This window comes from Mustela nigripes, chromosome 1, assembly GCF_022355385.1.
Source record: "Mustela nigripes isolate SB6536 chromosome 1, MUSNIG.SB6536, whole genome shotgun sequence".
Taxonomy (NCBI): Eukaryota; Metazoa; Chordata; class Mammalia; order Carnivora; family Mustelidae; genus Mustela; species Mustela nigripes.
Window position 1 is genome coordinate 7,296,242 of NC_081557.1, and position 27,825 is coordinate 7,324,066.

The following is a 27,825-nucleotide window of genomic DNA, read 5'->3' on the forward strand; positions in this document are numbered from 1 at the left end:
TAAACGCGAGGTCTAGGAGATGGGATTGGGTGTGTTGGGGTGCGTGTGAGGAGACCAAGATGGTTATACTTTGGGGGAGATATGATCAGAACTGTAGAGTCAGGTCAGCTTCTAAAAGTCTTGACTTCCAGCCAAGAATGTGGATCAGGGGAAGTTTTAAAGCCAGACAGATTCGGGTTCAGATTTTGACTCTGTCCCCTCACTGGCAGTGTGATACGGGTCAAGTTTCTCCTGCTTTAGGAGGCTCAGTTTCCCCGTCTCTGTGAGAGAGTGATGGCAGCATCCCTTGACAAGGCAGTAGTGGCGAGAGATGGGAACAGTGCATGGAAAGAGCCCGGCACCCTTGAAGTACTCAGTATGTAAGAAGTGTTTTTGATTATTCATTCAACAAACATAAGCATTCCTTTTTCTGAGCCAGGAACTGTGCAAGCAGCTGGAGGTAGAGATGAATGAGACATTGTCCTTGCTTTTGGATATCACACAGTCCAGCCAGGAAGCAGAGATGGAAACGCAATTCGCCTTGGAGATACAATAAAGTGAAATAATGATACAATGTACATATTGAGAGCGGGCACAGAGGAGGGGCGGTTAGCTCTGCCTGTGAGGCCAGTTGGGAACACAGAGGTATACTGACCTGGTCTTAAAACAAGAGCTGGCTTTCTCAGGGAGCTAAGGGTGGGAAGAGTGGGACTAGGGAAGGGTCTTTCAAGCCAAGGGAACAGTACGTACAGAAATGTGGGACAGTAGGGAAATGGACAGCCTCTGGGTGTGGCTAGAACCCGGAGTGTCCCAGGAAAGGAGGTTGGAGGGAGGCATGGCCGAATTTCCAATGGACTTGCTTGAGAAGATCAGACTGCATCCTGGAGGAGTGTCCTGGGAAATCTTGAAGGGTTTTAAGCAGGGTTGTGACTTGGTTGGACCGCTTTAGTGGTGTGTGGACTAAGAATTGTAGGGGAAAAGACTGGTGTGGGGGGAGATCATTGAAGAGGCTTATTAATGTTCCGGGGAGAGGATCTGAGAAGGGTCTGGCTTTGGGGCCATGGTGGGGGGAGGGATGGAAGGATGAAAAACATTTCTACTGGGCGCCTGGGTGGCTCAGTGGGTTGAGCCGCTGCCTTCGGCTCGGGTCATGATCTCGGGGTCCTGGGATCGAGTCCCGCGTCGGGCTCTCTGCTCGGCAGGGAGCCTGCTTCCTCCTCTCTCTCTCTGCCTGCCTCTCTGCCTACTTGTGATCTCTCTCTGTCAAATAAATAAATAAAATCTTTAAAAAAAAAAAAAAAGAAAAACATTTCTAGAAGTTGTGTTTAGTTTTTAGGGGTTTAGAAGGTGGAATTGACAGGACCTGGTGATTGGTATGAAAAAAAAAAAAAAAAAAAAAAAAAGAACAAGGCGGATTTCTGGTTGCTTACATTGACCAGGGAGAGCAGGTAGGAGGAGAGGGAAGGGTTAGGAGGTCCATCTTGGGCATGTTGAGGGGTGAGAAGCCCAGGTAAAACTCCTCTGAAAACAGGTGGGGACATAGGTTGAGAACAGAGAAGAGAGGTTTGAGCCACTGAAAAGTTTCGAGTGTGTGTGCAGGTGCACATGTGCCTCTGTGTGTGTGTATGTGTGTTGATCACAGCAGTATTTCATCAGGTGTATCTGGCCCCTGGGCCATGAGAGCCTAGTTGGAGATAGGCAAGGGACCAACGAGCAGGAGGCTCTTGGAGGAAACCGGAGGGGAAGGGTGGTCTAGGATGACCCAGGAGCACAGTGGTCAAAGTCAGAGGTGATTCTGTGCTGTTGGGCCAGTCCGCTTCCCTGCCCCCAGGAAGCAGGTAACACCACCAGTCTCCTGAGGTTGCTGGAGGGTAATGTGTGAGCCCCCTGCTGACGGCCGGTAGGATGTCGGGCCACTTGGCTAATTAGCGACATCTCTAGCTTGGCTGAGTGGGGGGCACCTTGCGGGGGCTTGAGAAGCATTGGTTGAGTGCAACCAACAATGCCTTTGCCAAATGCAGGGCAACGGGCCTTTGGTTGCGAGGGTGGAGAGAAGCGTGGCTTTCGTGGTGGACTTTGGGTGTCAGGGAGCTGTCTGAGTAATCGCTGCGCAGGCAGACAGGGACCCACCACGGGTACCCAGGGGAGAAGCCCAGTCTACAAACACAGGCTGGGGAGTCCTTAAGCCTCGGAAGTGAGCTATTGCCAAGGAGGGCAGGGAGAAGGAAGGAGTGTGGAGGGCACAGGACCCAGCCTGGAAGGGTCTGTGATGGCAGGTGAATCAGCAGAAAGCAAAGAGCCACACAGAAGGAGAGGTCAGTGAGTCTCCAGGAGCTTTGTCCCGGAAGCCAGGAGAGGCAAGGCTCGCGCAGCCCACAAACCTCGCTGGCTCGTCGCGTCTTCGTGGGTATAGCGCGGCCCACGTTTGTGGCAGGTGGGAATACTTTTTGAAAGACCAGCCATGTTGGATTTTCTAGAACATCACCCTGCCTCTTTGTTTGTACAGGTGCTGGAGAGATGATTGCGCTGACTGCCTGGGCGTTTGCACAAAACGGGGCCAAAGAGGTCCAGACGCGCGGCTCCTCGTGAGAGCCCTGGGATTTTCCTGGGGGCCCCTTTCTAGCCCGCATAGCAACCCCTGCCTTCAAAGCAATGCGATCCAGTTTATTTAAGAACACTGTGTAGACACAGTTTTGGGGGGTTGCAGCTGGCCGGTGGAAGCAGTTCTGTGTGTGTAACACGCGCAGATAGGTAAAGGCTTGTGCGAAATGCAGATAGACGGTCGACGGACAGACAAAAAGGGGGCTGTGTTCATCGCAGAGTCCTCAGCGGGCGGAGGGAGAGCTGGGCGTGGTGGCGGTGGACACATCTAATATTAGCTCTTAGATCACCGTGTGGGTATTGATTCTGCATTCAGCCCCCGCGTGTGTATTAAGGAGGTGGGATAAGGTCTGATAAATGACAGCGTATGTGTTTCTGGAGAGACCTAACCCCCTAAGAGCCGCTGAACAAATGACACAAAATGACGCCGGAGGCCGGTGACAGTGCAGGCCTGCGGGAGGGCGTGTGCTCCCAGCAGCTGTGTGTGTGTGTCCTGTGGCCTGCAGGCCTATGTGCATGTGCATGCGTGTGCGTGTGTGTGTGTGTTTCCCCATCGGGTCTGTGCGTTTGTAGGCTGCGCTTTTCCTCTGCCACCTGTTGCTTCCTCCGAAGTCTCCCAGGAGGTGGGCGCGTGAGAAATGTTCAGGGAAGGGGTGACCCAGCCTCACCCCGGGCAGACTAGAGCTCAGCCTGCCTGGGCTGCTGTCTGCTGCTTCGAAGGAACTGTCTCCAACCTCTCTGTTTTTTTTTAAAGATTTTATTTATCTATTTGACAGAGATCACAAGTAGGCAGAGAGGCAGGCAAAGAGAGAGGGGAAGGGAAGCAGGCTCTCTGAGAGCCCGATGCGGGGCTAGATCCCAGGACCCCGGGATCATGACCTGAGCCGAAGGCAGAGGCCTTAGCCCACTGAGCCACCCAGGTGCCCCTCCAACCTCTCTTGATCCACTGGGGTCAAGACCCAGGCCCAGGCAGAGCCCCTAGGTGAGGGCTGGCGACCCAGAGGCTGCGGTGGGACTTAGGGACCGGTCTGGTGTGGCCCACTGTGTTCTGATCACCTCCCCCAGCTGCTTGTCCCTAGAATCACAGAACCGGAGCCAGAGGGGCCTTGGAAACATTCGAGTCCGCCTGCCTCATTTTTACAGAGGAGGGACAGGTGGCTCAGAGAGGTCCAGCGACTGGGATAGGATAGGAATCACGTGGCACTTTGAGGCAGAACTGGGCTTTCTGACCTTCTGACTGTGTGTGGGTGACTTTTCTCCCCTGGGGGTGGGGTGTTGCGGGGGGGTGGGTGGTGGCATCCGTGTGTGCAAAGGCTTCGAGTGTGGGTTGCGTGAGAGATGACACGTGTCTCCGGATCGCTGAGCGCCTATGTGTGTCAGTGTGTCACCGAGTGTGAGTGTGTCTCGGGTAAGCCCTGTGTGAGCGTGTCCCCATCTGTCTCCGAGGCACCGTGGAATGAAGGGGAGGAGCGTGCCCGGGAGAGAGGCAAGCCGGCCTGCCTGCCACTCCAGGCTCTGCCTCCCGAGTCTCTGTGTGACCTTGAGGGTCACTTCCCTCCCCTGGGCCTCAGTTTCCTGAAATGTAACATGAGATGTGGGGCCTCCTGGACTGAGTGACCCCGCGTGTGAGGCCTTGACTCAGATGGCCGCTCCGTCTCTGTCCCCTTTCAGCCTGGGTGGGGCTCAGGGACCTTGAACTCGTCACCCCCCTGGGAGCTCTGTCCTTGGTACCCCCACTAACCAGCCCTCCTTTCTTCTCTCTCTCTGCCTTTCCCTTTCCTGAACCTCGCCGGCCTACAGAGGAGCACCCCATGGAAGGTGAGTGATGCTTTCTTGTCTTTGGGGCGGTGGTCAATCACCGCAGGGTCCTCTGTGAGGGGGTGTCGTTGGCCCCCGGAGGGCTCCCTCTCCTGCCCATGTTTGGGGAACCCCTAGGGGAAGGATGTCTGGGGGTCCTCTTGGCTGCCTCGGCCCCACTTCTCGCCTCTTCTTTATCGGTTTGCTGGGGAGAGCTGCCGGGCAGAGAGCAGGCCTTCCCGTGGGCCGGTGCACCGTCTGGCATGTCCTCTTCTTTAGGGAGGAGACGCCGCGGCAAGGACGAAGGGGTGGGGCTGGAGGAGCTTAAGTGCCCAGAAGGGAGTGAGGAGACACTCTTGGCCAGCCCAGCCGGGGGAGCTTACGAGGGCCATGCAGCTGGGGGTCTTGGGGCTGCTTAGGTGGGGTCCGCTCTGAGTCTGGAGGAGGCAGGCAGAGGGTGGGGGGCTGTGTCCCCAGGTCCGTGGGTGTAGGTGGGTGGCAGCTTCTCCGCTCTGACGGACACCTGGGCTGGACGGCAGGGGCGGTCTGCTTCTTCTCTGGGCCCCGGCCAAGGGCCAGCGCTAGGCCCGGAGGCTGCCCCTCTTTGGAGCTCCTCTGTCCATTCCTCCCCTGTCCTGTTTTGTCTGCCTTTCCTTTCTCTTTCTCTCGCTCTCTCCCACTCTCTCTGGTTTCTGTCTTAACCTTTCTTTTCTCCAGGGCTCCATCTCTGGGTCTCTTTCTCTGTTTCTGTCTTTCCCCAGGCTCTCTCTCGGGGCTCCTGTCAGTCTCTGAACCGTCCCCTCTCGCGTCACGGTGTGCCCTGCTCCTTGCCCTCCTCTGGGGTGCACGGGAGACGGGAAGACTCGGTGGGCTGGGCAGGTGTGGAGCCTGGGTGGCAGGGGAGCTCACGCGGCCACCAGGAGGAAGGCAGGCAGCGAGGCGGGCGGGAGGTGGGATCCGGCCCCCAAACCTGTCCCATGTTCTTTTCCTGGAGAAGCAGGAAGAGGGTGGGATTGGGAGGGATGCCACCCGATGCCGCGACTCTACTCGGGCTGGAAGCTCCCTGGGCCTGGGCCCTAGCAGGGCAGGGGTAGGGGGACAGCACTCAGGATGGGGGAGTCCCGGCTGGGAAAGAAGGGGAGGGCTTTCGGCCGGAGTGTGGGCTGGAATCCATTTTTCCTTGTGGCGTCCATGGTTTGGCCTGTCTCTTACTGATGTCTCTTTTCCCTGAGTAGCTTCGTTTCCCCAGTCCCGGCGGGCAGGCACCCGTCTGTGTGTGTGTGTGTGTGTGTGTGTGTGTGAGAGAGAGAGAGAGAGAGAGAGAGAGAGAGAGACTGCATGTAGCTGTGTGCACATGTGCCCCTTGGGCTCGGCTGCTGGGTTGCCCGTGTGCCTTTGTGCACGTCTGTCCCTCTATGCTCTTGTGCTCGTGCCTGAGCGTGTGTGTGTAGGTGCGTGTACGCCTGTCCTCGTGTCATCTGTGGCGTGGTCCGCATGGCTGTGTGTCTCTGTAGGCGCGTCTGCGTCTGCGTCTGCCTCTCTGTGTGTCAGTGTTTACCTCCGTGTGCGTGAGAGAGGGAGTCTGTGTGTCGTGTGGACGCAGCCGTCTGAGGGCTGGAGATAAGATTTAGTACTGATGTGACTTTTACTTGCTCTTGATGTCATGTCTCCTCCGGAACAAAGGGAGAGAGGGGAGGGGGAACGAGCCAGAAGGGGGAGGCTTGTGGGGAGGAAGACAGGGGCAGAGAGGTGGCGGGAACGAGGGGGGTAAGTAGAGGCAGGAAGACGAAGTGGAGGGAGGCACAGAAAGGAGAGAACTCGGGGAGGGGAAACAGCCAGGCCAAAGAAGAAAGCAGGAGGGCGCTGGGGAAAGGGGACTGAGCCAGGAGGGGACAGGAGAGGGACCGTCAGTTCTTTCCCAAGCAAGCAGGATAGACAGAGACAAGAAGAGAAGCTGGGGCTGGGGACAAGTGGGGAATGAGCCCCTTTGGATGCCACGGACCCATTTCTTGGGGGCGGCATGCTGGCCTGCTGGTTTGGAAGGGGCAGTGTGTGTGTCTGCGTGTCAGTGTGTGTGTAACACACCCAGGGGTGTGACGAATCTGTGTGTCTCTCTGCGATGTGTCTGCTTGTGCGTCTCTCAGTCTTGTCCCCTGTTGCCCTCTTTCTTCTTGGGTCATCTTGGGCTTCTGGTAGAAGGGCAGGGAGTGAGACTGGGAGTGGTTTTGGAGGGCTGGGGTGGGCTGGGGCCTCCTCTGGGGCGCAGTGCTCTGGACTCGGCTGCTGAGATCTTAGAGTCCTCCGTGCCGCCTTCACCCTCTTTTCCTGTCCCTCAATGCTGTGCCCTCATCCTGGCCTTCTCCCAGGAACCCGGCCAACCAGCTCCCCAGCCCCTGACAGCCCCTCCTCCGTCCTCCCCAGCCTCTGGTAACAGGGAGAGAAGACCCAGAAGCAGCCGGATAAAGTGTCCTAGGAAAGGGCCCTTGGTAATGCCATCCATCACGGCCGGCCTCTTCTCCAGGGCGTGGGAGGAGGGGCCGACGCCACAGGTGGACGTGGGGAGGGCTCAGCCCGGCCCGCTGGGCGCGAGGAAGGAGCCGAGATTTCAGGCCTGGGGGAGGGGGGCGGGGGCTGAGGAGACGTAGGCTTTAGGGGGGCGCACCCGCACCCGCAGGCCAGGCTGGCTGGAGCCAGGGGGTAGCCAGGGCAGGGAACCGGCCTCCCCTTCCCCAAGATGGCTGGTGCTGTCACGCCTGAGGGAGCTGAGCAGCTGGTTGCCGTGGTGACGGAGGGAAAGTGCCGCATGCTAATGAGGCTGCCTGGGAGCTGGGCAGTGGAAGGGTCTGTGAGGGGAGAGACTTGGCTCCGTCCCCACCCCACACAGCCACACAGGCCTACAGGGGGGACAGAGGGCCCGTCCTAGGGCCTCTAGCCCCTGGGCCTGGATTTCCAAGGATGGGAGGCCACAGGCAAGGCTATTTCTGCCTGGAAGAGTTGGGTCTGGCTCCTGGGTTTAGGGGGTTTGGAAGAAAATGCTGGGAGACCTTGGGGAAAGTTCGTGGGGGGCACTCAGAGCCAAGAATAAGACTCAGTCCAAATGCTGGGTCCTCCCCACTTTTGTGGCTAAAACCTTTGTCTTCCCAAGAGCTGTTCTCTGCTGATGCAGCCCTTTCAATGCAGGAGGGATGTACCCCTCCCCTGGCCGGCCTGAGCTGCAGAGGTTGGGGGAGATGATGCATGCCTTTCCCCAGAGAGAGCAGAAGGGGGCGATGTGAACCTCTGCTCACATTTTCCACAGGGTCCAGGCCTTTGGCCCCTGGCCACTCCCTTCCTGGCCCCTGGAGATCTTTACCTTGATAATCCCACTCTGGCCGGACTTTTTGTCCCGAGGGACACCCTCTCACTGCCATAGCACTGGGATGGCTTCCAGGTTTCCAAGGACTCTTCCTTCCCTGCACTTTGGCTGGAGACCTGGGATGCAGGGGCCTGGGAGAGGGAGGGCCTGGCTGGTCCGGTCAAGGAGGCCTGGGGCTTCGGCTTCGCTGTGGGACCTGGGGCTGCCAGCCTCAGTTCGGGGGTGGGGAGGGCTTTCCGTGGCGGGTGCCTTCCCAGGACTAGGGTGCTGGTCCACTTGGCCAGACTCTTTCCCGCCTAAGGTTTAGGAAGGCCCAGGTCAGGGCTGATGAGGCTTTTCCAAGGGGCCGAGGTCACGGTGGAAAAAAGTCCCAGCCCATCTTGCCTTGAGTCTTGGAGCTGGAACTTCTGTTTTCCATTTTCAAAATTCAGCTTCTGGCTCATCTCAGGGAGGGCTGGGCCAGAGAAAAGGGGTCCGCAGCGTAATTTGGACCTCTCAGAGAGCCAGACCTCCTGCCCACGCGCCTTGGCTGTCCCCCAGTGCGGGCCCCAGTCTCCTAGCTCTGCTTGTGGAAGGACCCAAGCTCAAGCCCTCTGCTCCAGCATTTCCCATCTCCGATCTGCTTCTGCTCTAACGTTGTCCTCCTGGGCCTCGCTTTCCTTATAGAGTCCAGGAGCGCCGCGATCAGTGTGGAGGTTGTTGGGGAGGTGGGCATCTGAGAGGACTGAGGCTGGGCAGAAGCCTTTGCAAAGCCCACTTTGGTGGAGGAGTCCTTCTAGACCCAGGCCCCCATGCCCGCCTCCACCTGCTGTGCCAGGCTCACAGGGGGTGAGGTCGCGGGGCGGAGGCGGGGTGGGGTTGGACGTCCCCCCTGTCCACTTAATCCCGCGCTAACAGGACACTCTCTCTCTCTCCAGGTGGCTTTGATTTTTGTGTCGTGTTTTATTTTCTCTTCCATCCGAATCGTTTTTTCTCGTTGACTGTTTTTTTTTTTTTCTCTCCGCCTCCCGGAAGGAAAAAAAAAAAAAAGAAAAAAAGAAAAAGGAAAAAGCAGCCTCCCCGGCCTCAGGCTTCTCCTTTTCCTTTTTTTTGTCCGGCAAGAAGACAAAAAAGAAACCAAATTCTCTCCCCGCCTTGCAGTGACTCCCTGCCCCGACCCTTCCTCTGGTTCTGCCTGTACCCCTCACCCCCTCTGGTGCTGCCTCTCTCACTCTCTTTCTGCCTCTCTCTGTCCCCCCCCCTCGTGCCCTCCACCCTGTTTCCGGCATCGGGGGGGCCCCTCTCCTCAGCTTCCGGGGCTGGGGGCTTTCCCCTCGATGCCTGTCACAAGTTAAAAAGGGTTTTTAAATTGTGGCAGCAAAAGCTTTTTTCTCCCCTCTCTCCGGCTGATTTTGATGACTTGTGTTTTCTTTGTTCTTTCCCCTTTTCTTTCTTTTTTCTCCCTTTTTTTTTTTTTTTTTTTTTTTTTTTTTTTTCCCCTTCCCCTTTCCACGGTCCGGCTCACCTGACGTTAAACAGCGAAGGTATGGTTTTTTGAAGTTCTGGTTTGGATTGGATTGGACTGGATTGCCCCCAACCTGCGACTGCATTTTCTGTTCCTCTCCCTCCCCCCCCCCTCCCAGGCCCCACCTGCCCCACCGCCTTCCCGCCCTCTCCGCCCTTCTGGCCCCGCTGCCTCCCGTCCTCTCCGTGTTCTGGGACTGGGGCGCTGGGGTGGGGGCGGGGCCGACCCCCCCCCCCCCCCCCCCCCCCGCTGTGCTCTCCCCTCCCCCGCCCTCCATAGCCCGCATCCCACCTTGGTTTCTGACATCAAGAGATGTTAAAACTCCTGCCGCTGTCTCCAGTCACCCTTTTGCGTTTTCCTGGTACTGTATCTTCTTTTTTCCCTCCTCATGACGGTGTTTTATTTCCTTCCACTCATTCTGATCATTCTTTCTCTTCTGTGGACCCAAGTACAAGGAGAAAAGCAGGGGCCTGAGGCAGAGGCTTCTAGGCAGCCTCGCCGCCCTCCCCCTGCTGCTGCGTGGTGTCCCCTCTGTCCGCAGTGGCTGCATTGGAAGGGGGAGAGGCAGGGGGCTGGAGGTGCGGGACACCCTCTTGGCACAGCTGTCCCGCTGTCTGCCCTCACCAGCATCTCTTGACCCTGTTTGACAGAGGAGGACAGTCAGGCACAGAGGGATGTGACTTGTTAGTGATTAGATGGCCTTTACTTGGTGGTAACATTGGGGCAGCTTCTCTATTTTTAGTCTCCCTTCCTTACCAAGTCCCTACCATCTTTAAAAGCCCTGGCATTGAGCAAACCTGACTCTGATCCCCGCGCCCTGCCCCGCCCCCCACGCCCCCAGCACTGAGCTCTCCTGGGTCTCCCAGTCCCTGATTCTTGAGCTCAGGTGTTCTAGACCCTTAATCATTGTTCCCCATGCCCAGGAGGGGGTCCTCTGCCAGGGCTCCTCTCCCGTAGAGGGGGGCTTTTTAGCCTGTAGGCAGGAGCGGCCTAGGGGACAAAGACTGGACTGTGGGGAGAGGCTCCGCTCCGGAATTTGGGATGGATTTAGGTCTGGGAAGGTAGGGGTCTGGGATTCTTGCAGGGATCTGAAATGTTGGCAAAAACGGTGGGATAAGGGGCCATCCCGCGGGAGTAGTCGGGACCGGGGTGGTTCACTCGCATCCTTCTTGCCTCTCAGTGCCTGTTCTGGGTCTGTTGGTGTCCAGAGAGGGTGCACCTTGTCCTAGATGAAGCCCAAAGGAACCAGCGCCCCGCTCCCCTGACCCCGCTCCTCTGTCCCCCTCCCCTGACAGGTCCACAGCCCAGGTGGGATTCCTGCTTTGCTTGTGGGGATTTGGGGTTGAGATAGAGTAAGGACCCAGACACAGACTTTTAAACTCCGTTCTCCAGCCCTCCCATGGGCTCTGGCAGTAGCTGTGGGGGTCTGAGAGCCAGGCGTTGAGTGCCTGAGTCCCTGGCAGGGGTGGGTGGGGAGCTCAAGCCAGCCTGGAACCCAGATGTGATGACATGTGTCTGCGGGGGCTTTGGAGAGGAGGCCTGGTGGTTTGATGGTCCGCGTGGGAGGAAGTGGGAAGTCAGCCCTGAGAAAGGCCTTCCCTACATACATGATAAACTCCGGCCAGGAAGAGCCTCTCTTGGTGGGCCTAGCCCTGCAGAAGACCATGACAGCAACCATGGCCCTGGCCCTGGGAAGCCCCATGATCTAATTGGCAAAGCAGGGGACAGAGGGGACATCAGGAACGCTCACCACTAAGCGAACCAGGTGTAGACGGAGAACCAGATTTGCCTTGAGGGCAGGCCAAGAACATGAGAGGCCTTTGGTGTGTGAATCAGGACGGTCTGGGAGGAGGGCGCCTGTGTCAGGCTTTTGGAGGAGCGAGAAGCATGAACTCCCGCCCAGCAGAGAAGGTTCCAGAAGAAGCAGAGTGGGGAGGCGAGTGAGCGGGCATCTGGAAGTGGAGGCTTAGGGTCCCCAGGGCTGGCCTGTCTGCATGTTCTTGGGAAGAAGGAGCTTCTGAACCATCAGGGCCCCTGCTTCTGCCGCAGTCTCCCCAGCCCTGGGCCAAGGACAGAAGTTGGTGGCTGTGACTTTCATGGGCTCTGCGGGCCTGTTGGGTTTGTCATCTGGCCCCGAAGGTAGTAAGTCCCCAGAACAGCACCCCCTGCCTCACCTGTACCTCCAAGCAGGACCTTGACCCTGGAGAGGGCCTTCTATCACCTCAAGGCTGGGGTGGGACTGGCTGGGTAGCCCCCCTGTGCCTGACTCCCCAATTCTGCTTCTCCAGTAGGGTCCTTACTGTTCTCCGAGGGGGGGGGCCGGGAGAGGAGGAGCCAGCGATGTGCACCAGCCAACGAAAGGTCAGTGACCCCACAGTCCCCAGAGAGCCCAGCCCCCTTGCAGGCTAACTGCACTTCTGGGGGGGACAGATGAGTCAGCAAAGGTGTATCCCTTTGTCCCCCGTCTGAGGTCCCCGGCGATGGCTGGGCCTGCGTCCCTGGGACCTGTCCTCGTGTGAAGGGCCACAAATCCCAGTTGTCCTAATGACCTTTTTCTAGAACACGCATGTCTTTTGGTGACAGATGTTCAAGCCCATCCCTAGAAACTATCTGGGAAGTAGGGTAAAGAAGCAGGGTGCCTTCCCCATTGAACCACCAAATTCTGGAAGCCTGCTAGATGCCAGCAGCCCAGGGGGATTCTGGTTAGGAGACAAGGCCTCTATAATATGTGTGTATCCCCTAAATGAGCCTTCACTTCCCTTTGTGGATGGCCTCACCACCCTGGGCTTACAGATGCGAAAGGTGACGCTTGCCCGGGCCCGTGCAGCCGGCTCGTGGCCTCTCAGTCCATCCTGGGGCTGTCTAGGTTCTCAGTGACTTTTTCTGCTCTGAGGCTGCCTCCTGTAAGAGATCCTCTTTCCTAAGGAGTTTGGGGGTGGGGGCAGTCTAGCAGTCCACAAGGAGCTCGCTGGGTGCCAAGCCCTGGGGCTATCCCGTCCCGATCCTGGATCCGTCTGTGCTCCTTCAAACGCGCCGTGCGCGCTGTTGGCTTGGCTTTCCACCACCCCTGCCTTCTTCCCGACTATTCAGTATCTCTCTGATACTGAATCTTTTTGAAAAAGTGGCCGGGCCCTCCACCCCAGCGGTCTCCCCTGAACTCTGCAAGCAGAGCCACAAGCTGCTCAGTGCCTCCATTTTATCTTCCTCGCTTCCCCTATTAGCCTCCCCCTCCCCCCCGACTGAGCCCCTGCCCACCCCTCCCCAGGGCAGGGGTGGGGTGTTGTCACCTGTACACCCCCAAGGCTTCAGGCAGCTCCTAGCACGAGCTCTGTGACTTTATTTGAAATGGGTAAATGGTCTCTGTTCTCCAGGGGCTCGTTGACATTCTAACAAGTAACCACAAAAAAGGGGGGTCCATGCAAAGTGTCTGAAAAGTGCAGACTTTGTCCAAGAGTAGTTAACATATTCGTTCTTCTAGAGAGAGAGGCAGCAAGTGTGCGCGCGCGCACGCACACGCGCACACACACAAAGTTACACATCAGCGCAAGCATCATTTATTAGTGGAATAGGTCACAGTTTACGAAGCTTCATCCCAGCCGTTCTCCTTCTAGATGCCACAGCAGCCTGTGAGGCAGGCCGACGGTCAGCCCCTTTGCCCAGAGGAGGAAGCTGGGGCTTAGAGAGTGGCCTCTCGGTCAAGGTCACCAAGCTGGTGGGAGAGCCAGCATTAGTGCCCAGGTCTTCTTTCTCACATCACACTTCCTCTCGAGGGAGCAGTACAAGAGGTTACTAGGCAGTAAGTGCCAAATGAGCAGAACAGACAGCTGGAGCGCTGCAGGGGAGGGAGGGGCCAGGGAGGGCTGGAGACCTTCCCAGAGGAGGGCCTCGAGCTGGGCCATGGAACGGAGGCAGGTGCTCTGTCTCTCACCGCCCTTAGAACTCCAGGAGCCTAACGATGGGTCTCTAGCTGCCTTGGTCCTGACTGGAGACGCTTGTGGGGCTCCCCACTCCCTGACCGTGGGAGGTGAACACAGATCAGCCCTGGTCCCTCTTCTGGAGCCGGGGTGGGGGTGGGGCATCAGGAGCTGCCAGTGTTTCTTCAAGGCCCCTGGGAGCTGTAGCCTCCCCCAACCCAGGGTCTGAGGGTGGTGGTGGGGGAGAGAGTGCCCCCTGGCGCTTTGGGTCTGGCTCCTCCCAGGTCTGTTTTGCGGCCCCCTGAGCACCCTGGGCACCCTTACAGCCACAGAGACCCCCGTCAATCCCTTAGGTCCTGCTGGCCTCCTCCCCATGCCGGGTCTGCTCTGCCGTGCCCGCCAACCTTGGGCTGTCTGGTTCACATTCGCTCACCTCCTTTTTCTCCCTCTTTTCCAATTCTTTCCCGCTCTCTCTGGCGGCTCCAAGCCTCTGTCCATCTCTGGGCTTAATCGGAGAACACGGAGACTCCTCCGACTCCACGGCTGGCTCTGCCTCCTCTCCTAGGAGATCCGAGGCAGAGCCCCGAGGAGTCGAGGGATGGTCTTGTTTCTTCGTTTCGCCGTGGCTGCCACTCCGTTCTCTGTGGTTCTGCCCCCATCACTTCTTCCCAGGACGGCTTTCTTCTTTCTTTCTGTTTGCTGTCCCTTTAATGACAGTTCCTTTGACTGCAGTGAAGGTGAGGGAACGGGAGGGGAGGCCTGGCTTCTGGGAAGGACTGGTGCGTGTGGCAAACCCAAGGTCAAACACATCCCCTTCTCCAGTCCTTGAGCCCCCTGGCTCTGCCCAGACTTGGGCAGCAGGCCTGGTTGCTATGGAAACACCCAGGGCCTGAGAAAGCCTTGGCTTCCATTCCCTAGAGGCCCCTGTCCCCCTTTCCTTGCTGGTCCCATTCCGTCCCCCTCACCTGTCCCCCCTCGGCTTGCGGCTCGTCTTTAATCAGGCCGCTTTGCTCTGTCACCTCTTGCTGCGTCCTTGCTCTGAGCCCGCTCCAAGTCCCTTCTGGCCCCTGTGGCCATCTCTCCCCCTCTCTGCGGTTCCCCTCCGCGTCGCCCTTCTTCCCCAGGACCCCTTTCCGCCTCTGCCTGGCTCCCCTTCATTTCCTGGCCCTTCTCGCTGGAGCCCGGAGGTAGGCAGAGCGGGGTTCCGACTGTCCCCGTGTTGCTCCTGCCCCCACCAGCTCTGCGGCCCCGTGGCCTCAGGAAACCGGGCCTTGCCAGCTGCAGCGAGCGCAGTGCCAGGCTCTGGGGCAGCAGCTGGTGCCTTGGCATCCGGAGGCAGCGAGGACGGAGTCTCCGGGCAGCTCGCCCGGAGGGAGAGAAGCGGGGCTGTTGTGTGCTGGGGAGGGGCGTCGGCGGAAAGCGCACCCGGGTCCCGGCCGCTCCCACACGTGGTGCTGCTGCTGTGGCCGGGCTCACAGGGGCGCAGGTGTCCTCCGAGGGCTGTGCGTGTGCCTGGCATTGTGCCCTGCTCCTTCCTGGGCCTGGTGGCCTGGGTTGAGGACCCTGCACCCCACGAGGGCCTGAGGCCGGCCATCCCCACCCCAACCCACAGTGGGAGGTGGGCCCAGTGTTGGCAGAAGCGAGTCCCTGTCTTCATCCGGGTCCTCTGCTTTGCCCTGACTCCACTTCCCCTCTTCTTCCTCCTCCACAAGCTCTAGCTTGTGACGGTGCAGGCTTGGGACCCTCAACTTCTCTCCACTCGGCTGTCGTCCTGTCACTTGTCACCCACTTATAGATGCTACAAATCCCTAAGGTCTCCCAAGTGTTATTTTGCTTCTGCTTGAAAAGTACCTTTGGAGGGAGCCCCGCATCGGGTGCTTATACACGCACACACGCCACCGCACCGCACGTGTGCCCAAGACCCAGAACCTACCCCTGCCCTCTGGGGCCCCTCAGAGGCTCTCGGCCTAGGGCCCATCTGCACTGTCCTCTCAGGTTGGAGCGGCCAGGGGCTGGCCTGGTGGCCGGCCTGTGGTCATCTGTGTAAGCCCCACCTGGTGGCCCTCAGCTCCCTTGTGCTTATCGCTGTCACCCGCATTGTCCTCCCGTGTGTCTTCCCTACGTCTTACCCCACCCCACCGTTCCCCAGCCTCCTCTTCTGCTCCCTGCCGCCCACCAGGCCTGCTGGGCCTCTCCCCACCACGTGAGGCCCGAAACTGCCCCGGGCCCTGAGAATGACCAGCAGCAGAGAAGAGGCAGGGGTGGGAGGAGGCGGGCTGCCATTAGGAGACCCTCAGCGCCCCAGTCTTAGGGGAGACGCTCCAGCAACCCTTGGTTCAGGGAAGTGGCCGGAGGCCGGCTGGCTGGGGATGGGGATGGGTGTGGGGAGAGTGTAAACCTCAGGCTTGTGGCAGCTAAATTGTCAGCTGTCTGTGTGAGCGCCGCTTAGCAGCCTCCCGCTTTGGCCATGGACACAGGCAAAAGGCGACTTCTGACAGTCCGTGTCCAGAGGGAGGGTGGATGGGTGGGGGTGGGGACGGAAGAGGGCCTGACACTTGCAGAGGGAGCTGCCGGGCTCCCTCTGGTGCCCAGGACCTGTGCCCCGGGCCGCTGGAGGGGCCGCGGCAGGTCCGGTGTGCCCTGTCCCGCTCAGCCTCTCCCGTTTCCCCACGCTGCGGCATCCAGGCAAGGAGGAGTTCGTGGCGACCTTCAAAGGCAACGAGTTCTTCTGCTACGACCTGTCGCACAACCCGATCCAGAGCAGCACGGACGAGATCACGCTGGCCTTCCGCACCCTGCAGCGCAACGGGCTGATGCTGCACACGGGCAAGTCGGCCGACTACGTCAACCTGTCCCTCAAGTCTGGGGCTGTCTGGCTGGTCATCAACCTGGGCTCAGGAGCCTTCGAGGCCCTCGTGGAACCTGTCAACGGCAAGTTCAACGACAACGCCTGGCACGACGTCCGGGTCACCCGAAACCTGCGCCAGGTAGGGGGGGCGAGAAGGAGGCGAGGGCGGGGGGGGGGGGTGGTGGTGGCAGCTGTGCTGGGGTGGACCGGAGTGCCACGCAGGGGGGCGGCCTGCGTTTTTAGAGGGGCGTGGACGGGGGTGGAGGGGTGGGGAGGTGGGGGGCGTGGTGAGGCATCAATGCCCCGCCTAAGAGGTGTGGTTCCGGAGAAGTTCCAGGCTCCCGGTGCAGGGCAGCGGAGGGCTGGGGCCAGGTTGCATGCTCCAGGAAGGCGAGTGGAGAAGAAGCGGCAAAGCTGCCTGGGGTGTGGCCTGAGGGAAGGGGAAGGACCCGGCTGTCACTGGTGTCCTCCGCTAGGCATTCAAGGGCCCCTGGGGTTAAAAAGTCAGGTGAGCTGGCAGGAGAGCAATTTTTTGGGGAGAGGGCAGTAGAGCCTGGGTGGGTGGGTCCTGGGAGCCCGTGGAAAGGTTCTGGCCTGGTAGCTGTGGGTTCCCTGACTCTGGAGCAGAAGGGCACCGGTGTAAGTGTGGGGACAGAGTGTGGCCTGCCCACTGGCGGGGCCTTTCCAGGGCAAGGCAGGGATGGGGTCCGGGCAGGGTAAAGGTGCGGCAGGTGTGAGGGAGAGCAGGACTGCTGGCCGTGCTTGGCCGCGCCTCTCCTCCAGGGCTGCACACTTGTCTTCTCCTCGTCCCTCCCGCGGGGTCCAGCAGCCAGTGGCGATCTTTCCGCGGCCCCCAGGCCCCTTGCAGGAGCCCAGAGCAGACCCCGCAGGAAGGACGAGATTCTTCTCTGCAGCGGCTCCCAGATGGTCCTCCAGCAGGGGCAGCAGCTCTAGAGTTCTCCTGGTGGCCTCTGTGCTACTGACTTCTAAGGCCAGGCCCAGGGTGGCCATGGTGGGTCAGGCCATCTCTCTGGCCGGGCTTCTGCTTGACCCCCACTCCCCTCACACCCCCCACCCCGTTTGTTTCCGGCCCTGACAACTTCTTGCCTTAAGCAGCCTCCCAGTCAGACCCCTCTTCCTCTGCCAGCGCAGCCACCGTGCCTCCAACAACACCCGTCTATACCTCCTGACTCCTCTCTCCGTGCACTCGGGCAGGGGCCGGGGGCCCGGGCTTCTGCTGGTCCTCTTCTCTCAGACCCACTGCTTTCTCTTGCAGCGAGTGGCAGGGAAGCTCTTCCAGCTGTTTCCAGCAGGCTGAGGGCCACCAGGGACACGGACGTCTCTGTCCCAGGAGGTGCTTCACCGCTGCTGGGTTAGGCCTCCTCTTGCTAGGTATCGTCTCTGTCCTTCCTAGTTCCAACCTCGAGGCCACTCGCCTTCCGCCGCCTCTCCTGATGGTCCTCCCCATGCTGCTTCTCCCCGCTGTCTCCCGGACAGAATCCTCCATGGGCAGGGGGATCCCGGCTGACCTCGAGCTCTTCCTACCTGTTCTTTGCCACCCCTGGGGGATGACCGCATGGGGGCTCCTCCTTTGGCAACTTCCCCCTTGCTGGGAGGTCTCTGTGACTAATCCTGGGGCTCTTTCTCAAGCCTGCTGCTCCCCATGGCTGCGGGGCTCCTACCCACATGCCTCTTCTCCGTGGTCCCTGTGCTCTGAAGGGTACCAAGCTTGGGGGGACCCTCCTCAGGGCAGTGCCTTGTTTCATGTCACATTGTTCTCTGACCCCGTTGGAGGGCGGTCTTGTGTTGTCACTATTGTCTGAGCACACCTGAGTGTGTCCTGTGCATTTATCCTACTCGTAGGTGCCACATGCGTGGCACCTGCTGGGGGGAAGGGGCGTTGCTTTGGTGCTTCTCAATGACTCTCCCTTTGAGGGACCAGGACTGTCACCTGGTACTGACCTCTGGGAACATGCTGCAAGCCCAGGGTCCCTATCCACATGTCGCTGGTCAACAAACACATCATGCATCCACGGTGGGTGTAAAAGGGAAAAAGGCATTCCGTGCCCTGCTGGCCCTCCGGCTCCCAGGGACACAGGATGAATCTGTTAAAAGCGAGCAGAGCAAAGCTAGGCCCATGCCAGGGAGCAGCAGGAACCTTAAAAGTTCTGGAAACTTGGAGTGACTGAGAGGAGGCTGGGGGAGGTGGGGGAGGCCTGGCTCCAGCAGCACCGAGTGGAGACAGGTGCTCCCAACCAAGGACAGTGGTGGCCTCTTCCTGGGGCTCCCAGAGTTGGGGGTTCAAGCTGCTAACTGCTGGAAATCACTTCCCCTGGCTTTTTCTCTTTCTTTTCTTCTTCTTATTCTTTTTTTTAAAGATTTATTTATTTTTTTGAGAGTAAGAAAGCAAGCCTGGGTGGGAGGAGGGGCAGAGGGAGAGGGGGAGAGAGAATCTCAAGCAGATTCCGGGCTGAGCACGGAGCCCAACATGGGGCTTGCTCTCAGGATCCTGAGATCATGACCTGAGCTGAAATCAAGACTCGGACGCTTAACTGTCTGAGGCCCCCAAGTGCCCCTTCCCCTGGTCTCTTTTATGACGAGTCCGAGCAGAGTCCGGTCGTGGTGACCTGAGCCCAGGCCTTCAGGGCCAAAGAAGGTGTCTGGTAAAGACTTGGATTGAGGTGGTCTTTAGGAAGGGTTTCTGGAGGGATCCACATGCTTACATTTGAGGTGCAGTCCCGTTTTGGTCATTGTGATGGTTCCCGAGTAGGTCAGCCTCGGGCTTGCGCTCTGGACTCACTGTCCCCACTGTCCCCACTCAAGACCCAGCCTATGGCCGAGTCCATCCTTACCAGGCCCTCCGAGTCCCTGCCTGTTTTCTCAGGGCTCCTCAGCCAAGATCCTGGGTCCTGTGAGGCTCCCAACCAAGGACAGTGTGTCCCCTCAGGCCCCCTGGGGAGACTCTGCAGATGAGACACTGTGTTCCCGCCCCGTCATCACGTTCCTTACACGTGGTCAATATCTGTGTTAATTTCTTTTCTCTGGGAGGGGCGGGGGGGTCCTGCTCCTTGAGGGCTTAAAACCAGCAGCTAAAGCACGTTTGTAGTTGTTTTCCAAGCAGTTTTCCTGGTTCGTTAGGCGCTCTACTGAGGCCGATTTTGGACGTGAGGCCCCAGCAGATCTATTTCACGTGCCCTGGGAACAACTCCTCTTCTCTTGCAAAGTCAGAGGAAAGAGCACTTCTCCCTACATCCCTTCAGAATTGTCTCAGGACCGTGTCCCTTCTTACAGTGTTTTTCAGAAGACACTGGCAATCTCTTTTCTGTTTTGTATCTCGCCTAATTCTCACGAATCATCCTGTGTCGTGGGACGTACTCTGTTTCATCAATGAGCAAATCGAGACTCCGCAGGTTAGAGAACTTGCCCAGTTATCCCCTCAGGAAGGGATAGGATTGGAAGTCTGACCTCGAAGCCGCACCCATTTCCCTACCTCCCCGGGAGAGCCCTGGTTGGTGTCCCTTGGAGCAAAATAAAAAGACCCCCAGAACTCCTAATTTGTCTTGTGGATCTTCCATTCTTGGATGTGGATCTTCCATTCTTGGGTGAGTCTTGTCTCTGCTAGCTGCTCTAGCATTAGAGCTACAGCCAGAGTTCAAGGTGGAGAGGGGGCTAAGTTGCCCCTGGATATAATGGCTGAGTCCCCCGCCCCATGACTTGAGGCCTTCCTTCTTCATGCGCTGTCATTCTTGTGCTCTCGGACTCCAGGAGCCCTCTCTGTTCCTAGAGCGGGGAAGAACCTTCACCACTCATGTGCTAGTGGGAAGCCTTAGTATTCTGCATCCTGACATTCTGGAAGGCACGGGCTGCTGTGGACCCCTCCTTGTGCTGTGTCCGGGGCCGCCAGGAATGGCTTCCAGCGCCCGCTCCACTCGACTTACTTTGGCCACAGTCGCCTTGGGTTTCGGGTTCCGGGTTCCGGACCCACCCCTGCTTCAACTACTCCAAACTTGCTGTTTTTCAGAGGAAGCCGGGATGTCCTGACATTCGCGGCAGGCCCTGGCTTTGAACTCACCTCCCTTTCTTCTCAACCCTGTTTCTGAATTTGCCGTTCTACTTGTTAAAAATTAAAGTTGTCTCAGAAAGTTGAAAACTGTTTTTTTTTTTTTCTTATTTTAGTCTCCACAACCAGTTCTAGTTCAAAAAGAGTAATAGTAGTTGGATTTTTACCTCTGATCCCCACCCCACCCCCATGCCCTGTTTTTGTCCTGTGTTGCTCGACTAGGCAGGGATATCAACGACTCTTACGTTTGGGGTGCCCTTGATTTCGCTGCCCTGAAACGAATTGTCCCTCGTCCTGACTGGTTGGCTTCTTCACTTCGCCACGGTCCCGCCAGCTGACAGGGCTAATCCTTGGACCCCGGGTTAGCCCCTCGCACTGGTCCCTGCACCTGCGGTTTGACCCCTGCCTTCCTGTTTTGTCAAGTGCTTCGGTATCACTAGGAATCGACACCCGTTGTCTGGACGTCTCCTGGTTGCTCAGTGTTGAATTCTGTTATTTTTCATTATACGAGGCCCTTATTAATTGTCTTTCTGAATTGGTCCCAGGCTCGCTGGTGATAATAATGCTGTAATGATCTGTCCCTAGAATACTTCTTCTTGAAATCACCCTCTCGGGTGTGCCTTTAGTCTTTAATGGACATCCAGCCAGAGTGTCCCGCCATCTCTGATCCCCTCAGCCAAGCCACCTCTGTCCCTTTGATTTCTCCTCCACAAACACAAGGGTTATTGGAAGGTGATGGTTGCCTCTGCCTTTGGCCTCGAGAAGAGAAAATAAACAAGAGCCACGTGGGGATGGGGCCTCCAGAGACTGGGTTAGAAGACGCTGGTTTATGGCTTAGGGAGGAGTAAGGGGTTTTAGAAGTGAATGGGCCTCCGTGTTCCTTTTTATGGTGCGGTGTGTGGGGGCTATGGATTTCTGGTGCTGGCTGTGGGGAGTGGAGGCTCGGGGGTCTGTGGCGTGCATGGAAGGAGGCTGGGCTGCTGGGAAAGGCTTTCCAATTCCAGGGCTTGCAGGGGTGGCGGTGGAGGGGGCGCATTTCATTCCAGGACGGATAAGCTGCCCAGAGGAGCATAAGAGAATGAGGGTCGGGTGTTTGAAGAAACTGGGGAAGTTTCGGGGGGAAAATGGGCTCTGGAAAGTCAAAATTAGGGAGGAAGAAGAGATCAGCCATGAGGGGGAGAGTGGGAGGAGGGGGAGGGGTTCGGGGATGAGATACGTGGTGAACGTGAGCCCTCGGCCAGCCCATGGAGGGCAAGGTTTCGTTTTCCCTGTTCAGGTGGCGACTCTGTCTAATTTTCTCAAGGAAGAGAAACAATAAGAGTTACCCCTCCCTTCCATGACTCCCTGGACCGATTTGCCTCTCCTCCATGCCCAGGAAAAGCAGACCCCAATGTCCCTTCCCATGCTCCTTGGGGAACCTCTTCCCTTTGCCTCCAAATGAAATTGCCTCTCATTCTAGCCAGTCCCGGGACTCTCTGGGGGGGCATTGGCCACCCTTCTCCCAGCCTGACAGCCAGCTGGGCCACCACCAGCCAGTTAACCCATTAACTTGATATGGTCACTGGTCAGCCAGGAGGCCGGTTCTCTAGAAGGCCATCTGGTTGACCAGTTAGCCGACAACTCATCGTCCGTTCCCCGAGTCAATAGCCCGTCCCTTTCTCGCATCCCTTGTCTCTCCCCTTCCTTCCCTCCAACTCCCTAACATTCCAGCTGAAAGGACTTACTAATACGGCATAAATGGGTCTGCTTCTTAACCCCCTGCCTTCCCTCTCTCACCCTCTGTTGGAAAACCCCGTTGCCGACTCTGTGTGTGTTACTAACACGCTTATAACCCAGGGGACCAAGGGATGGGCAGGGACAGGTGAGATGAGGTATGAGTGAAAAACCGAACTAACCTTTCTGTCTCATTGCGGAATGTCGGCCATCTTTAAGTCTTTGCTTTCCTGGTCCAGTTCTTTTGTTGTTTTCTTCTCTACTAACCAAGGTCTTTAACTGTTCCCCTTCTCTGCAGCCGGCTCTTCCGGGAGGGGTGTGGGGGGCAGAGGAATCCAGGGGGGGGGGGGGGAGGGGGGACTGGGAGAAGAAGGGATTTAATTTTTTGTGTGTTTTATTTCTCCCTCCCATTATAATTTAATTTTCTTTAAACGAAATGCTTCAGCGGAGCCTACGGTGGGAGGGTCTGAACAACCAACCAAATACATATGGATATATATTTTTTTCCTCCTTCCTTGAGTTTCACAGTTGGTCATTTTATTTTTCTTTTCTTTTCGTTCTGTTCTTTCGTTGTTGTCTTTGTTGTTGTTGTTGTTATTTTTTTTTTGACCCCCCCCACCCCTCCCCCATATCTCCGGTGAAGCACGCAGGGATTGGACACGCTATGGTAAACAAACTGCATTATCTGGTAGATATCACTCTAATTGTCTTACCGTTTGGTTTGCCGTGGGTTTTTTTAGCTGTTCGATTCTCCCTCTTTGGTTTCCTTTCCCCGTTTGGTTTTGGTTGTTTTGCTCTTCCGATCGTTTTTTTGGCGTCCTGGACAATCTTCAGATTTTGCTTCTCTCTCTTTTAGTTTTTCCTCTTTCCCTTTTCTTTTTTTCTTTTTCTTTCTTTTTTTTTTTTTTTTTGTTTTTTGGCCCAAACTCAAATCCAAAAGACAAGTGGAAACCAAGGAATTTGGCCTGTCCCTGCCTTAACCCTGACTCCTGAATTCAGATTCCTGGCCAGAGAGACCTGGGGGGCAGGCCCCATGTTCATCGGCTCTGGTTAGACCAGCCCCGATGCCAGGCTGCTGATTTCTATTGCTTTATTTTGTTCCTTTTCCCCCATACCTCCTCGCTCCCTCGTTTTTTTCTCTTTGATTTAGTTTCTTTCTTGGTCTCCTGAAAATCCATGGAAAACACCATCCCATGACATGCTACGCTCTGCTCACTGTCAGCTCCCGGACAGACCCCTCCAGTTGGGAGCCGGGGGGCTGGGGCTGAGCCTCCTGTGGCAGCCAGCTGGGCAGGTTCCTAAGTGGAGGGTGGTGGGGATGGCCCTGGGAGACGCGGAGTGGCCTGGGACCAGCTCATACCAGTTTGGGCTCAGTCCCATGCTGGCTGCCAGCGAAGAGGTGACATCCCCTCCCTCACGCCTCAGCCTTGAGGGTTCCTGGTTCCGTCCCCCCCACATCTGCATGGCATGAATGGTCTTTCCCCCCCAGGAGGGATAGTGGCCAGTTCCCCCACCGCTCTGCTGTTCTGACTAACACTCTGTTTCACACTGTCTTCCTTCCCCCACATCTCCCCCGACCTTCCGTCCCCTGCCTGTCCCGCATGGCCTCGGATGGGGGTGGTTGCCTTCCCTGGTGAGGGGATGAGAGGAGGAGGCGCAGCAGGGGTGAAGCGGGGCTAGTTATTGCCAAACCCCTCTGTTTGGGTTGGTCTCAGTCCCCGTGAGTGTCGGTGTGGGTGTGTGTGTCAGCGCAGCTGGTGTGTGTTGGTGTGTGGGTGCGACTGTGGGTAAATGTTGGTGTGGCATTTAGGGGGTGTTAGTGGGAGACTGTGCTGTGTGTCTGCGGGCTTCTGCTGGTGACTCCACACGTATAAACGCTGGTGTGAGCTGGGGTCTGTGGGACGGGGTGGAGGTTTGAGCCTGGGAAGGGCTCTGGGTGGAGGCGGGCAGGAGCTGGCCCTCAGGTCTGGGGCCGTGACGGGCAGGAACAGGGCAGGAGCAGAGGGCAAGGAGCTGGGACCGGCCCTTTGCTCCTCGCCTTGCCTCGGAGTGTGTGCCTGCTGGCTGTGCCGTGCGCCATCCCCTGGGATTCGCTCGTGCCCGCCCGTCCCGGCTCTGTGGCGGCAGGCTGTTAGTCATCGCCTATTAATAATGCAGAGTGATTGAGCACCAGGCTGGGGACCCTACAGATGGACGTGTCTGCTCCCGTGGGGCCCGCGCTGCTGGGGGCAGCTGCCTGGCCTTCCCAGCCTCCCTGATCTGCGAGGCTGCGTGGCTGGCCACGAGGGAAGCTTGCTAGCTGGGGCTCCCAGTGGGCTCCCTGACCTCCGCAGAGTCTCAGATTGTGAGGCTACGTTGGGCCTGTCCTGATGCTTACACGGGCTATGTCTCCCTGCACCCACATCCCCGTGCTGGCCCTGTCCTCTGCCCTGTCCCCAAGGCAGTGCGCACAGATGCAGCCATGCCAGCCCTCCCGAGCCAGGGTCTCATCTGGTCACTCCAGGCATCCCAGTGCCACCCACAGGCTCCGCTCTCCAGCTGCTGCTTCTAGAAGTTAGCCTCTGCCCACCCCTCTGGCCAGGCCGGGAGCTGGGCATTTGGAACTCTTTCTTTATGCAGCCTCACTGGACAGTCAACCTGTGACTTTGGGGACAGAAAGGAGGCAAGATAAATCCGTGTGGTGCACCCCAAACACCAGGGAAAAACCATCTGAGACTCGGGACTCCGTAGATCTTCCTTCCGGTCTCGGTTCCGTTAAAAATTGATCACATGGACGTGGGCCAAAGCTCAGTTTCCCCATCGACTGAACAGCTGGTAGAGTCCATTGCCTCCTTCCTGGGGTGAGTGTGAAGATAAAGCAGGGTAGTGGAAGTGAAAGCATCCGTACTCTGTAAAGGAAATTATGGTTTTATTCATCTTTATGGCATGTTAACTGATTATCTATCTCAGTGTTTCCTGGGTGAGGATGTTTTGTAAAGAAGTGATTCCCTTCCCACCGCAAACCCTGGAGAATACAGCATCTTTGGCCCTATGGGAGAAAACATTATTGTCCCTTCTTAGGAATCAATCTCAAAATAACTTCAAGAGGCCCCAGAATGCCTCCGGAATTGGTCCGGGCAGGAGGAGGAAAGGCGGAGGAATATGGTTAACTTGGTTAAGAGGCAAACGGCCTTGTCTGGGTTCAGCCCTGGCAAGGAACGTTCCTGCAAAATTCCAAATTTTTAAAGTGCACGGTGTGAGCATTACTGTTCGATGATCAGGGCTGGTTGCCTCCTGGTGGCCTGAGGAGCCTCATAGACCCTCGAAAACCTGTCCCCGGGGATCAGCCTTTTCAAGGGGACTGGAGTCGGAGCATGGGGCCCTGAAAGAAATGGGGTTTACCCTGTTCTTACTCCCAGGCATCCCTCTGCCCCAGTTCTAGTTGGCTTTGAATTTATTTTTACTAACTCGTTTTTATATGGTCTCTTTTGTTGTTATCGGTGCGCTTCTCCTCGGGGCAGAGGGTGGCTACAGACCAAAGAGGCTAATCCATTGAGAGGTTTGGGTCAGGTGTGGTAAGAAGGGTGGATGTTGCCTTGTAAAAATAATAATCGGTGTTTTTTGTTTGTTTGTTTCTTTGTTTTTGCGCACACACTGGGGGCTCTGATTCTTCTAAATAGTCCTCACATCCTGCATATAATTTAAACTTGGCAAATGGCTAGGTTGAGGCATCAGGCAGAGACTGTTGTCCGTTAGCCAGTGGGGAAACTGAGGCCCAGAGACAGCAGTAGCAGAGGGGCATGTAGCAGTTCTGGAGGGTCGGGTGCCTTCCCTCCTGTTCTCTCATTCGATCCGCCTCATCACCCTGAGAGAAGCACGAGTGGTGGAGGTCATTACACCCCCTTGGCAGACGAGAGGCACAGATTGTTGTGGGAAACAGGAAAGGCGGAAGAGGAGCTCGAGTTCTCTGACCTGAAGTCTTGCCCCTCTCGTCCCAAATGTTATCAAATCCAGATGTCAGGAGTTGCTGTAGGGCTGTAACTGCTAACCGAGTCGTTTTCCTGCGAGGCTTCAACCTGATTCTCTTTAGCTTCACCCTAACCCCAGACAGATGGCTGAACTTGAGCCGGAAGCAGGCCTGCACAACGTCCCTCAGCCATCCTGTCTTCATGCCCAACTCCCACCCCACTTCGTCCTAAGAGGAGGCCTGGGCCTTCTTCCTAAACTAGTTCTTTTTTTTTTTTTTTTAAGATTTTATTTATTTATTTGACAGAGATCACAAGTAGGCAGAGAGGCAGGCAGAGAGAGAGGGGGAAGGAGGCTCCCTGCTGAGCAGAGAGCCCAATGCAGGGCTCGATCCCAGGACCCTGAGATCATGACCTGAGCCGAAAGCAGAGGCTTAACCCACTGAGCCCCCAGGCTCCCCGCTAAACTAGTTCTTAACCGCCTTTGGCTTCTAGATCCCGTTGAGAATTTGTTGACAGCCATGGACAAATGAGACACTTTTGCATACAATGTCCTGGAAACCCATCTAGCTCCTCCATAAGTTAAAAACATCTGCCCTCTATCCTATTCTCCCCTGAATGAGTCCCCCTCCCAAGGAGGCTGGTGACCCTGTGATCCAAGCAGGCAGCTGGGGAAGGCTCTGGATGATGCCAGAGGGGTTCTTCCTCTTCCTCAGCCTTTCTTCCCGGGTCAGGACAGGCATGGAGGGCGCCTGTGGGGACAGTTTTGGCCAGGACCTGGTTTCATATCCTACCAGCCTCCCTAAGAGCGACACGCAGAGCTCAGAGCAGATGAGAGGTGGGCCCAGCAGGGAGGGTTGGGACCCCGCCTAGGTCAGTGGCTGCCTAGCCACCCTCCGAGCTCCTGGAGCAAGGAGGGAGGCTGGGTTCCCGGGTCTTCCATGCCTCACCCCTTCTTCCCTGGCTGCACATGGCTGTTCCAGGGCAGAGCCATGGCTCATTCCCGCTGGCCTCCTCAGCTCTCACTCTCTGCCTGTCCGTGTTGATGGGTTGGTGTGGGTTGGGCGGCGCGTCTGCTGTGTCTCGGGTGCTAGCCGTGGTGCTGATGACCGAAAAGAGGACGCTTGGAGATGAGCCGGTCAGGACTTCCGCCCACTGCCTTCAGCAGGATGTGGTGTGTGAGCTGGTGTGTCTGGGTCATTGATCAGTAGTGAATGGGTGGTGGCAGTGAGTGTCTGAGTCACCCCCTGGTGAGGAAGATCTGAGCCTCGTGTCCCTTCCCTTTCTTTCTCAACCCGTAAATGTCTCTGTCCTAGCGGTGGCTCCTCTCTCCTCCTCCGTTGGAAGGAAGCTTCTCCTTCCTGCACCCACGGCTCCCTCGCCTCCATCTCTGCTCTTCCCCATCTCCCCTGGCCCCGCATGCCCTCTCATGTGCGGCTGCCTCTCTCTCTCCTCTCCTGCTGGGCCTGGCTCCCAACCCTGGCCCTCTAACCCGCATGTATCCCAGCTGCAGAGGCTGTTCTCTCGCACGGCCCCCCTGCCCTCCTCCCCCGCCGGCCCCACCCCTTCCAGAAGCTGCGCGGGGAGGGGGGGTTGGGGGGCAGGGGCATCATGAACCCCTGGGGTGGAGGGGGACGGGGGAATTACTCCCCTGATTCCTGCTTTTACTAACGAACCCGCCATTTTTGTGTCTGGACTTTGGTTTGTCTGAGGGAACAGTTGGGTTTTACTAATCTCTGTCATCTCCTCCTTGCCTTCCCCAGAGACTGTCCTCCATTCCCCTACTCTCGGCTTCCTTTCCACCTGGTGCCCCCCCCCCCCCCCCCCCCTCTCCCTCCCCCCCCCCCCGGCCCCCCCCCCCCCCTTCCTCCGTGCACCTCTGTATGTCACCCTTCTCCCACTTCCCTCTCCCTCAGCCCCTGTTCTAAAAAATAGTCGTGAATTTGGGGGGACAGATAGGAGGGTGATGAAGGCATCCCTTTTCCAAAAGGGGCACCAGATGGCTGTGCTTTGCTTAAAGCCATAGAGGGCAAGGTCAGATTCATGCCCAGTGTGAAGGGGAATCCTGGAGGGTGTTCCCCACAGGTCAGGTCCTTCTAACTCTAGAATG

The 27,825-nt window shown here is 57.5% G+C and overlaps 1 protein-coding gene and 1 long non-coding RNA gene across 2 annotated transcripts in view; one reads left to right on the forward strand and one right to left on the reverse strand.

The window, feature by feature from the left end:
• NRXN2 (neurexin 2) overlaps positions 1-27,825 on the forward strand; it is a 106,568-nt gene that overhangs the window by 17,726 nt on the left and 61,017 nt on the right. Inside the window, 6 exon segments of the mRNA XM_059402227.1 lie at positions 4,381-4,397; positions 9,225-9,255; positions 11,525-11,547; positions 11,549-11,597; positions 15,836-16,137; positions 22,415-22,438. Coding sequence (XP_059258210.1) covers positions 4,381-4,397; positions 9,225-9,255; positions 11,525-11,547; positions 11,549-11,597; positions 15,836-16,137; positions 22,415-22,438 — 446 coding nt within the window.
• LOC132019382 (uncharacterized) lies at positions 12,775-14,421 on the reverse strand. Its single transcript, XR_009404749.1, has 3 exons — positions 14,116-14,421; positions 13,584-13,855; positions 12,775-12,945 (listed from the first exon to the last, which is right to left on the reverse strand). It is a non-coding gene; the product is annotated as an uncharacterized LOC132019382 (long non-coding RNA).